At 34.3% G+C, this 12,904-nt stretch overlaps 1 protein-coding gene across 2 annotated transcripts; it reads left to right on the forward strand.

Annotated features, from left to right (window-relative positions):
* Window positions 1-627: 627 nt before the first annotated feature.
* LOC102588915 (cellulose synthase-like protein D3) lies at window positions 628-6,434 on the forward strand. Of its 2 annotated transcripts, none has more exons than XM_015311119.1 (4): window positions 628-788; window positions 1,975-2,882; window positions 3,311-4,118; window positions 4,460-6,434. In XM_015311119.1, exons 2-4 carry the CDS (start codon window positions 2,026-2,028, stop codon window positions 6,212-6,214), a joined length of 3,420 nt encoding a protein of 1,139 aa, XP_015166605.1. In that variant the 5' UTR covers window positions 628-788; window positions 1,975-2,025; the 3' UTR covers window positions 6,215-6,434. The 2 variants fall into 2 exon arrangements, with proteins under 2 accessions (XP_015166605.1, XP_006352916.1); XM_006352854.2 differs by lacking the exon at window positions 628-788 and adding an exon at window positions 1,379-1,670.
* The last annotated feature ends 6,470 nt before the right edge of the window (window positions 6,435-12,904 follow it).

Consider the following 12,904-nt stretch of genomic DNA (forward strand, 5'->3'; position numbering starts at 1 on the left):
ACACTGATTTTATTTCATGATTTCATATCGCGATAAAAAATAACATGTCCAAACATCTACATAGTAAATAATGGTGGTTTGTGTTGCTTTAGACTTATTGGTGTCCATCGTTATATTAACCATATTCTTATAGTTCTAATCTTTTATATCTATTTTTTTTACTCTTCTATCCTTAATTACTTGTCTATTTTTGAATTAACACTTCTATTAAGAAATCAATAATTGACATAGTGAGTTTATAATTTTATCCCTATTAATTATGATGTGGATAGATTAAAAACTTATTATTTTCAAAAAGTTTTACCTTTTTCATAGTAATTAATTGAGGCTATAATAGGTAAAAAAAAAGCATATTATTTTTTGATTTGTCAAAATGAATAAGTAATTAGAGACAATTAAAAAAATCAATATGAACAAGTAATTAAGTACAGAGGGAGTACCTTACTTGGTATTGGTAATAAAATCTTGTATCTAAAAAAAATTAAAAATTTCAGACCAACTGTGAAAAATCCGTTTCACATAGGAAACAAATCACCTGTAGCCGCGTATCAAGCATATTCAGACCGACCCCCTATATTCTCGAGTAATTACTTTTTTAACCCCATAAATTCCATTTTCTTTCTCTCTCCCCAAAAAACAAAATATACACTCTTTCTTCCCCACTTTGTCTTCTTTAGTAAGAAATTCAAACCAGCAAACAGTAAAAAGGCAAAAGCTTTCATACCCAAAACTCATCTTCAAATGCACATACTTTCCCTACTAGTAAACTTCATAGCAGACAAGATAAGGTAAAAAAATTACACAAATCTCACTTTTTTTTTGGAAATTTTCAACAAACCCCACAAATGGATATTCATTATTCAGATCTCTTACTTTATTTCTAAAAAATTTCATATTTACACATTTTATGACCCTTATGTGTATTTGGGTATCAGGACTTTTGTGTTTTTTTTAAGCCGGCTGTTGTAAGCTGCAAAAAAAAAAAGAGAGCTTTTTTAGGTTAATTGTTTTGAAAAAATAAGCATAAAGTTTGAATCTTTCTTAGTTGATGTGTTCTTTTTTTCAAAATTTTGAGGTTAGTAAGTACTACTAATTAATTACTCATTTTTTTGTGTTTTTTTTAATGGGGGTGACAGAAGAAAGAGGGAGGAAAATGGGTATTTGTGTATTTGGTCTTACGTAATAGAGATTTTTAATAATTTTATTTACAACCCTTTTGATTTAATTGGACAATGGAAGACTAAGTCTGAGTTGTAAAAGGGACCCTATGAAAGCTTTGTTAAAGTTGTAATTTGTAGTGTGTATATGTTTGCAAATAGTGTGTTTATATTTTATTGGTATTATGTTTTGAATATTTCCTACACGCCTTTAGGTGGCTGATTCTTTTGTTTTTATAAACTATGTCTTACATATCTATGCTAATTGTCTTATAAGTATTGGGCTACTGGTGGAGGTCTATATATCTCTACTTGTGCAAAATTATTATGATTTAGATGTATATAGGGAAGATTTGTATGTGAAGAGAAGGATCTGGTTGTGTTCTTGAACTTGCATTTTTTCCCTTCTGATTTTTGTCCACCTTGGTTTCTGGGAAAGCTTTTTGGGTTTTCCTGGAAATGGTCTAGGAAGGTCTTGATTCTTAGTTGTTGGTGTATCTCTTCAAGATTTAGGTGATCTTCTCTTCTGTGGATTTTTGTTATATTTTGAATTGGTTTGATGCTTTTCACACAAAATGATCAAGTGTTTTTTACTGAAAAAGGTGGCTCCTTTAGTGCTTTTTAACTAATAAAGTGAGAGGAGTGGCTTCGGAGAAAGAGAAAGGGTTTTTTTTTTGGTCATGCTTTTGTTTCAAAAAAAAGTTGAATCATTTTGAATCCAGAGATTGTAGTATATCCTTTTGCACTATTGTTTTTAGTATTGATTTTTCAACTTAAAGTTAGCTAATTCTCATGTTGCTTCTTTGGCCTTGTGCAGTTTCAGGTTTTGTTGGTCATCAAGTAATCTTTTAGCACAACTTTTAGCAACATGACTTCAAGATCCTTTAAAGCCTCTGATTCCCAACAGGGCAAGCATTCTGGTGTCACCTTTGCAAGGAGGACCTCATCGGGTCGGTATGTGAACTTATCGAGGGAATCTCTGGATAGTGAGATTAGTGGCATTGAATTTGCAAACTACACAGTGCATATCCCTCCAACCCCTGATAATCAACCTATGGATCCTTCAATTTCTCAAAGGGTGGAAGAGCAGTATGTGTCAAATTCCTTGTTTACTGGTGGTTATAACAGTGTAACTCGTGCTCACTTGATGGATAAGGTAATTGAATCAGAAACTAACCATCCTCAGATGGCTGGTGCTAAAGGTTCTTCTTGTGCTATACCGGGTTGTGATGGTAAAGTCATGAGTGATGAAAGGGGTGAAGATATTCTTCCTTGTGAGTGTGATTTTAAAATTTGCCGGGATTGTTATGTTGATGCTGTCAAAACTGGTGATGGGATATGTCCTGGTTGTAAAGAGCCTTACAAGAGCACTGATTTGGCTGAGAATGCTGTAGATCCTTCTGGACGGCCTCTGACTTTACCTTCAAATGTTAGTATGTCTAAAATGGAAAGGAGGCTGTCGTTGATGCGATCAGGTAATAAATCAGCGATAATAAGAAGTCACTCAGGGTTGATGAGGAGTCAGACAGGGGATTTTGATCACAATAAATGGTTATTTGAGACAAAAGGGACGTATGGCTATGGAAATGCTATATGGCCAAAGGATGGGGGGATTGGAAATGACAAAGAAGATCAAGGTGGTGAGCCTTCTGAACTTCTGAACAAGCCTTGGAGGCCGCTTACACGTAAACTGAAGATACCCGCTGGAGTTATTAGCCCATACCGGTAATTTTTCGTCCCCAACTTCTCTACTTCTTTGAATTCAAGAACAAATTTTGGTGAAATTACCCACATCGAATTGGCTAGTGAAATTACAAATTAGTTTTAACACAAATGCTTCCTTCTAATCAAAGAAAGATGCTAAAACAGTCATCATAGTTTTTCTTTACTGTAAGTTCTTGTATTATGTAGATGGCTCTCCAAAAACATGTGTAAGTTCTTGCTTTTATCTTGTAAGACTACATTACAAGCTTAGCTTCTTGAGTATACCATAATTAAGAGACGGATTAATAAATCTAACTTTTGGTGGATACCATTAGGTAATCATGTCCTGTAGACATTGATTGGTTGCTTAATGCCTACTGCACTTAATTGGTACTATGTTTAATTATATTTGGTTTGAGAGCTGTCTTGACGCAACTCCATTTATGCAGGCTCTTGATTCTTATTCGCGTAGTTGTTCTTGGACTATTTCTTCAATGGAGGATTACCAATCCGAACAATGATGCTATATGGTTATGGTATATGTCCATAATCTGTGAGGTTTGGTTTGCAATCTCTTGGCTGCTTGACCAGCTTCCAAAGTTATGCCCCGTTAACCGTGCTACCGATCTTAATGTCTTGAAAGAAAAATTTGAAACACCAACCCCTACCAATCCCACAGGAAAATCTGATCTTCCAGGCATAGACATATTTGTCTCTACTGCAGATCCTGAGAAAGAGCCACCGCTGGTCACTGCAAACACGATTCTATCTATCCTTGCTGCTAATTACCCCGTTGAAAAGCTTTCGTGCTATATTTCTGATGATGGAGGTGCTCTTCTGACATTTGAAGCAATGGCAGAAGCTGCAAGTTTTGCCAACATTTGGGTTCCATTTTGTCGTAAACATATTATTGAACCAAGGAACCCAGAAACCTACTTCAGCTTGAAGAAAGACCCTTACAAGAATAAAGTACGTCAAGATTTTGTTAAGGACCGCAGACGGGTGAAACGTGAATATGATGAATTTAAGGTTCGAATTAATAGCCTCCCTGATTCAATTCGTCGGCGTTCTGATGCCTACAACGCTCGAGAAGAAATCAAGGCCATGAAACTTCAGCGAGAGGCAGCTGGGGATGATCTTTTGGAACCCATTAAGATAACTAAGGCCACTTGGATGGCAGATGGAACCCACTGGCCTGGTACTTGGATGATTTCTGCTCCCGAGCACTCTAGGGGTGATCACGCAGGAATCATACAGGTATTGATTCTTCATATTAATCATGTCTAGTTATTTGTTGCCTTCATCATTATTTACTGATCAGGGCATAATTGTTTGATTCATAAATGATGCCTATGATCTCACACTGAATCCCCCCCTTTCTGTTCCTCCCTCCAAGGATGAGGAAAAAGAGGAAAGAAACTTAATTTACTTCTCCATGATTATTGTTAACTCTGTCTTTAGGGGCTTCTCATTTGCCAACTGTACGTTTATTTTGCTATTTTATACTCTTGGTCAGTTGACAATGACTTTTATGTTAGATTCTTGAAGTAATAGATTTAGTTTAACATTGTAAGTTGTTTTTCTTATTTTGGTTTCAGGTTATGTTAAAACCCCCAAGTGATGAACCCTTACATGGAACCTCTTCTGATGACGGTCTAATTGATTCAACAGAAGTTGATATTCGTCTCCCCTTGCTGGTGTATGTCTCTCGTGAAAAGCGTCCTGGCTATGATCATAACAAAAAGGCTGGAGCCATGAATGCCTTGGTCCGAGCCTCTGCCATTATGTCTAATGGCCCCTTTATCCTCAACCTTGATTGTGATCACTACATCTACAACTCCGAGGCAATCAGGGAGGGAATGTGTTTTATGATGGACCGCGGTGGAGATAGGATCTGTTATGTTCAGTTTCCTCAACGTTTTGAGGGAATTGATCCTTCTGACCGTTATGCAAACCACAATACTGTTTTCTTTGATGTCAACATGCGTGCCCTTGATGGCCTTCAAGGTCCAATGTATGTTGGGACTGGTTGTCTCTTCCGGAGGACTGCTCTTTATGGTTTTGACCCACCACGAAACAAGGAATACCACCCTGGTTGCTGCAGCTGTTGTTTTGGTCGGCGCAAGAATAATGCCACTGTGTCTTCTGTCTCTGATGACAACAGGGCGCTTCGAATGGGGGATTTTGATGACGAGGAGATGAATCTTGCTTCCTTTCCTAAAAGGTTTGGTAACTCAAGTTTCCTCATTGATTCCATTCCAGTTGCAGAATTCCAAGGTAGACCACTTGCTGATCACCCTGCAGTAAAGAATGGACGACCGCCTGGTGCTCTAACTATTCCAAGGGAACTTCTTGATGCCTCCACTGTTGCTGAAGCGATCAGTGTCATTTCGTGCTGGTACGAGGACAAAACTGAATGGGGTAATAGAGTTGGATGGATTTATGGGTCTGTTACTGAAGATGTGGTGACGGGGTATAGGATGCATAATAGAGGTTGGAGATCTATTTACTGTGTGACAAAGAGAGATGCATTCCGTGGCACTGCCCCAATCAATCTGACTGACAGGCTTCACCAAGTGCTTCGATGGGCTACTGGTTCTGTTGAAATCTTCTTCTCTCGCAACAATGCTTTTTTGGCTAGTCCTAAGATGAAAATTTTGCAGCGGATTGCCTACCTCAATTGTGGCATCTACCCTTTCACCTCAATATTCCTAATTGTATACTGCTTCCTCCCAGCACTTTCACTATTCTCTGGTCAGTTCATCGTCCAGTCCCTGAACGTCACCTTCCTCACATATCTCCTGGTGATCACATTGACTCTCTGTGCACTCGCAGTGCTTGAGATCAAGTGGTCCGGCATTGCCCTGGAAGAGTGGTGGCGTAATGAGCAATTTTGGTTAATTGGAGGCACAAGTGCCCATCTTGCTGCTGTGCTTCAGGGGCTGTTAAAAGTGATTGCTGGCATTGAAATTTCATTTACACTGACATCAAAATCAGCCACTGATGATGATGATGAATTTGCTGATCTCTATATCATCAAATGGAGTTCCCTGATGATCCCACCTATTGTTATCATGATGACCAACTTGATCGCGATAGCTGTTGGTGTAAGCCGGACAATATACAGCACAATACCACAATGGAGCCGTTTGCTCGGAGGGGTTTTCTTCAGTTTTTGGGTCCTTGCTCATCTCTATCCTTTCGCAAAGGGACTGATGGGAAGACGCGGAAGGACACCAACCATCGTATTTGTCTGGTCAGGACTTATCGCCATCACCATTTCGCTCCTGTGGGTTGCGATTAACCCCCCTGCTGGTGCCAGTGAAATTGGAGGGTCATTCCAGTTCCCTTGATAGTACCAAATTAGCTCCTACACATTCCATTCAGTTTATTCTTTAGTTTCTACTTTTTCTTCCCTCTCTGTAACAAAATGTGGACACAAAGGCCTTGAATATTATGTGGATTTTGCCATCACTATTGTCCTTAAATTTTTGTTTATTGTTCAAATGTCCATAGGAAAGGGCAAAAACCTCACAATAGATACTATATATTAAAAGTTAGATTCTTTTTTGATAATGCTTTAATACCATTCTTGGTTCTTTAAAGTTTTAGCTTTTCTTGCAATTTAAACAAAATAAACTCTAGACTTGTTTAAAACTAAAATTTGGTGCATAGTGTATACAATTTGAACAAGTCTAGTTGCTTGTGCTTACATAAGAAAAGTATCATATTTTGTTCTTGATAATGCCAGCTAAATGTCAATTCTTAAGTCATCTGCTGAGTATTTCCAAATTCATAAAAGTCAATTTTTCTGTTTATTCAAACCAACTCTATGACTTCTTCAAATTAGATTAGCTAAGAGGAGTGTCTCATGCACTTTTGAGGAGTGCACCATCAATACCGGAGCCACTCTTGTCCAAAGGATGTCAATTCATCGGAAAAATTACAATGTAGATGGTAAAAAGTAATATTAAGTTATACATATACTATACATTGAATTCTCTTGACTTTTTGTGTCCTTAGTTCTTTGTATTTTGACGTCCTTAATGAAAATCATGACTCTACAATCTGCTACTGAACATCATTATTACTCCAAAAAGGAAAGAAAAAGGTCGAACGCGTTAAATATTTTTTACCTCTTCAAATGGATGTAGTAGGTTTAGGTGGTTGAACAAAACTACTAGTCAGCTCAAGACTACCTAAGTTATATTTACTTTCCATTCTCAAAAGTTGAAAGAACTCACCAAACTTTGATTGAAAGAGTAGACAAACTCACAAACATATATGTTTTGGTCAAAAATATGACCAAGTTTACTGAAAATTAATTAGGTTTTATAAATATGGTAGTTGAATATATGCTCATAAAGACATAGTCCACTTGTCATTAGTTAATTACCATTTGAAATGTAACTATATTTATATGCTGGAAATGACATTTGATAAAAAATAATCCTATAGCTCATTAATGGTATTCAATATTTGATATTTACGTATAAAAAATATTTCATTTATATATACAGTATAGTTCATTTTTAGAAATAATACCTAAATACACAATTTATTTTACCATATTCTTTAGGATTCCCTACCATTTGAAAAATTTACAAAATTCCTATCTCTTATATTCTAGGATACATTACTTTTACGTGACGTATCGGGGCAGGTGTGTCTTGTATCAACAAAGGTAATGTACTGGGACAAGATGTATCGGGACAAGTGTGTCTTTGTATCAACAAAGGTAATGTATCGGGACGTTGAGTAATGTATCCAAAATCCTTAATGTATCGAAACGCGGTGTATTGGGATGTTGAGTGATGTATCCAAAATTGACGCGATGTATTGGAACTTGAGTGATATATCCAAAATCCTTAAATTTTAAGGAATTTTTGTAATTTGAAAAAGATTAGGCATATGATGTAATTAACTCTTAACACTAGTTATGTAATTTTTACCTATTTTTTCTCCCATCTAGATATCCTCCATTTCACTTAAGGTGAACTATGGACGTTGAGTGATGTATCCAAAATTGACGCGATGTATTGGAACTTGAGTGATATATCCAAAATCCTTAAATTTTAAGGAATTTTTGTAATTTGAAAAAGATTAGGCATATGATGTAATTAACTCTTAACACTAGTTATGTAATTTTTACCATTTTTTCTCCCATCTAGATATCCTCCATTTCACTTAAGGTGAACTATGGACGTTGAGTGATGTATTTAAAATCGACGCGATGTATTGGGACTTGTGCGATGTATCCAAGATCCTTAAATCTTGAGGAATTTTTGTAATTTAGAAAAGTAGGGATATGATGTAATTAGATCGTAACACTATGGAATTTGTGTAATTTTTACCTTTTTTTTCTCCCATCTAGATATTCTCCATTTCACTTAGGTGAACTATAGACCTAGATTATTATTATTTTTCTTAAACTTGCACATTTTATCTATTCAAATAGGTTGGTTTTAAATTTTTACTTTTAACAATCAAATTTATGCTTAGTGAAGCATAAATTATTTAAAAATTGAAGTCATGCCTATACATAACTTATGAAATATTATGATACTTAAATTCAATTTATGTCTTACGAAAAAATTATTTATTATGAGAGGCATAAATTAATGACCAAACACAAAATAGGGAAAAAGTGCAAATGGGCTTTTTAGAAGAAGTATGTGGGTTGGATTGATTTCCATATGGAAATTGGATTAAATTGACCCAACTGAGCCCAAAGTATTAGAAAATGGGAAAATTATGCAAAGTGGGCCTCTCGACCTTTTATTTTAGGGAAAATTGTATAAAATAACAAACTATTAATTTAAATTAAATGTTATAACCAAAATTTCATTTAATTCTAATTCGTAGCAAACACTTTGTCATTCGCCTCTCTCCCCAGATTTCTCGCTCGCCACTCTCCCTGATCTCGCTCTCCACTCTCCCTCGCCTCTATCACTTTATACAAACACAAATGTATAATTTGTATTTGTGTTTGCATAAAGCGAGAGAAAACGGTATATACAAATACATATCTCTTCGTCTTATACACTTATAGCTATACAATACAAATCTTCCTCTTCCCAGTTCTCTTTTGCCTTTCTCACTTTATACAAAAATACAATGTATAATTTGTGTTTGTATAAATCGAGAGAGAGATTTGATATACAAATACAACTGTTTTAACTTGATTCAATTGTATACAAATTCAAATTTTATGCCGATATACAAATACAAAGAACATATACATACACAAACACAATTTTCATAGACACAGATTTATACAAATCGCTGCGATTTATACAAATCAGATGCCTGCGATTTTATACAAATCAAAGGTGCAACGATTTTTATACAAATCTGATGATCCAAAGCAAACTATGTTTGCTATGGAACGCAAATAGTAAAACTGTAGCTACAGAGCACTAAAATTTAATCTTTATTTTACAGAAAAATTGGCCCAATTTTTAAAAGTATAAATTATAGGAACCACATATTATAAGTACTAAATAACATCATATCCCTTCTAGTTTTCTATTTACCAAAAATCCCTTAAAAATGATGTTTGCGGGATACATAGCGTTGTGCACGGGATACATTAGATTTGATACATTCCACATAGCGGGATACATAACGTTGTGCACGGGATACATGCGGGATACATAGCGTTGTGCACGTGATACATAGCGTTTGATACATTCCACATAGCGGGATACATAGCGTTGTGCACGGGATACATAGGTAAATAAGGGATTTTTGAAAATTTTGAAATAAGTAGGGATAAATGGATATTAAGATAAGTAAAGGAGTGTAGTTAAGTAATTTGTCCTTTTTAAAATTACTAAAACAGGCCCAATATGTTCGTCTTCTTCAGTTTTTTTTAATAAAAAATTGACGTACCAAAAAGTGAATCGTTTCGAGCAAATTATATATCAAAAGACTCAAAACATCGAGAGAATTTCATATCTAAATTTGTAGACTTCAGAGGTGATTTTGAGTTGATCAAGATTGAATTTGTTAGTGTATATTTTATGTATAGTTAAAATATATTCAGCCTTTTGAATCTATATATTATAATGTATAGTTAATGCTTAACTCATGTATATTGTATATTCAATGTATATTTTTTTTATGACTTTTGACAGACTATATTGTATAGTCAGTGTATGCTTTCTATGATTTTTGACTATTTTTTATGTAATAAAAACATGATTTTGTAAACTAATTACTTTATTGTATATATTTAAAATTGGCCCGATAGTATCAAATTAACAATAAGGGGTCATTTGGTCGAGTGAACACGCTCCAAGATTAATTAATAGTGACGAGATTATAATAATACTAATTTTAATAATGATCAGACTATTTAGTGAATATAGTTTTCTCTTCAATTGTCTTGTATTCATAATATATGACGACACAGTGTTTATCTTGCATATTAATTTATTTCATAAGTTTAGATGTTTAGGAATTACACAACAAATACTATTAAGTTACATTCTTTTACATCTCAAAAAGCCTATAAATATTGGACAAATCGACCATGGTTTAAAACACATAAAAATTTCGATATAGTAAACTCGAGTTTGAAACTTTTACGAGTGAAACTTCATCACACTATGTTTATGTTAAAGTATGAAATTCCCTTACAAGTAAACCATCTTCATTTTCAATTTTTATAATAAGACTTGTTCGAACTTCAGAATATTGTAATGAAGTTTCAACTTTTAACTCTATGATATTGTCAACAGTAAAATTATACTACTCAATTACAACACAAAATCAATTCCTTGATGGATTTCCAAACAACCCCTTAAGCTATAGAAGAAAAAACAGTGCAAAAATTTACTTATCAATACTTCCATTAATAATTCATTATCTTTAACAAAATCACTGTATTAATTAGTTTCTTGTACAATAAATTAGCCAGTGGTATATGAAAAATATTTTCCAAAAATTGTTTTCAGAAAATAAGTTTTTTCTTTATGTTTAGTTATCAAAAGATTTTTCTTAAGGAGAATATTTCTATCAATTTTTAACATTTAAAATGGATTTATTTCCAATAAAATACAACATTTGCTCAATCAGTACATTCCCTCTTATTGTAGACCAAACAAAAAAGTCATCCTACCTAGTGGGGGTGTGAAAGTGGTCCTCTTTAAAACTTGATGATAGTTGACTTATTACAAAGTATTTTTATTTAATTTACTTTGGTATGGAGTTTTAATATATATATATATATATAAACAACTCCTCCGATCTTTCAAAGAAAGATGGATAATATATTTAGACACTATAAAAGCTTTATTTTAGTTTATTTAGATGATATCTTAGTATTTAGTAATAATACCAATGAACATCTAGGACATTTACAAACGGTGTTTAAACTGTTCGTAGACAATGGAATTATAATTAGCAAAAAGAAAATGGAATTATGTAAAACGCTTATAAAATTCTTAGGAGTAGAAATTGGAAATGGAAAGATAAAATTACAACCCCAAATAGCAAAAAAGGTTTACTATGGTGTGGTTAAAGAAGCAGGTGCTAAGAATATGGGTTAAAGAAAAGAGATGAAAGGAGTAAGGTAAAGAGAGATACCACTATAATACGTTTAAATAAATGTAAAACTAGAGTTTTGATGTATGCTGCGGTTGTAAAACTAGAGTTGTAAAATCCTACTCAGTACTCCCTCTTCCTGTTCCGTTATCTATTTTAGTAGCATTTTGTTGCTAAATCCATGTAATTTCTCCCAAAATTACTTTTTTTTAAAAAAATGTTCATCTCTCTTTACCTTACTCCTTTCATCTCTTTTCTTTAATCCATATTCTTAGCACCTGCTTCTTTAACCACACCCTGGGATACACTGTCCTTTTGGTTTTCTGACCATGGCGGACTTTCAACCTCCCTAGGTATTTACAGGTTAATCCATTGGGGTTACTAAAAAGGTAAAGAACTAACAATTTACTAAGAATAATTTAAAGAGTATATGAACATATTAACATCATAATAATATGAACATCATATTATACATAATAACAGTACATACATTTATATAGGGAGAAGATTACTAGGATCTAGAAAACAAATAACTACTTACATGATAATGGTCGGAATGAGATTTCCCTTTCAAGAGATCCCGAAAGAACTTGCAGGAAAATAAACACGCACACTCTTTGTACAAACACAACAAACACTCACACTCATTTTATTTTTGAAGGGAAGGGGAATATGTAAACAAAGGGGAATATGTAAACTATTACTTACGATCAAGACTTTGTTGTATGCTCTGCTCTCTCTTCGCTCTATCTTTCTTGTGGCAAATGGCCCTCTATTTATAGCTGAGGATCCGGATCTTAAATTCGGATTTCAAAATTCGAATAAACTTTCTCACCTGCCGGGTGCTCTTTGGGCCCCATCGTCACATGGCTTGTGAAGCTTTTTCAAATTTTAATGGTCCTTCTTTGTCTTCTTTTGTTAGTGGAGTAGTGGAGTTGTCTTTTCTTTGTCTGATAGTGGAGTCTTAGTGGAGTAGTAGTAGTGACTTGTGATGTCATTGCTTACATATTCTTTTTTTTTTTCCGTCTTTTTCTGTTGACATCATTTCTTATGTATTTGTATTTTCTAGGTATCCATGTTGTGTAGTGCTTCGGAATCAAAACTCATTCCTGAATCATCATCGTCATTTGGGTCATAGTGTTAAGTAAAATGGTCTGTTGATGGATCGTTCTCATCACTTCTGCTTCCCGTGTCTTTAGGCTCAGAATCTGCTGGTTCTGGATTGGGACTTTCTCGTATGGTTTTTTCTTGTATAGTCTCCTTAGTTTTTTCTTTAAGTAATTTGCAAAGGGAATTTTGTATTATTTTTTCTATTTTTTTATTTTGTTTTCTTTTTTGTAAAAAACCCCTAGCTTTTTTACTTGTCTCTGCCACTGTATTGAAATTTGCTGGCAAAATTCATACACTTTTTGGCAAAGTGTCAGCCGTCAACGGATTTGATGAGTCTTTACCCGTTACCGTTTGACCGGGACTAGCTGTACCTTTAGCTGGTA

This window comes from Solanum tuberosum, unplaced genomic scaffold (genome assembly GCF_000226075.1).
Source record: "Solanum tuberosum cultivar DM 1-3 516 R44 unplaced genomic scaffold, SolTub_3.0 scf00144, whole genome shotgun sequence".
Lineage (NCBI taxonomy): Eukaryota > Viridiplantae > Streptophyta > Magnoliopsida > Solanales > Solanaceae > Solanum > Solanum tuberosum.

Bases quoted from the DNA above. Each gene is read 5' to 3' on its own strand.
- LOC102588915 (XM_015311119.1), top strand. From the start codon at position 2,026: ATGACTTCAAGATCCTTTAAAGCCTCTGATTCCCAACAGGGCAAGCAT. The intron at 2,883-3,310 runs GTAATTTTTCGT...CCATTTATGCAG, and splicing joins GGAGTTATTAGCCCATACCG to GCTCTTGATTCTTATTCGCG. The intron at 4,119-4,459 runs GTATTGATTCTT...TTTTGGTTTCAG, and splicing joins ATCACGCAGGAATCATACAG to GTTATGTTAAAACCCCCAAG.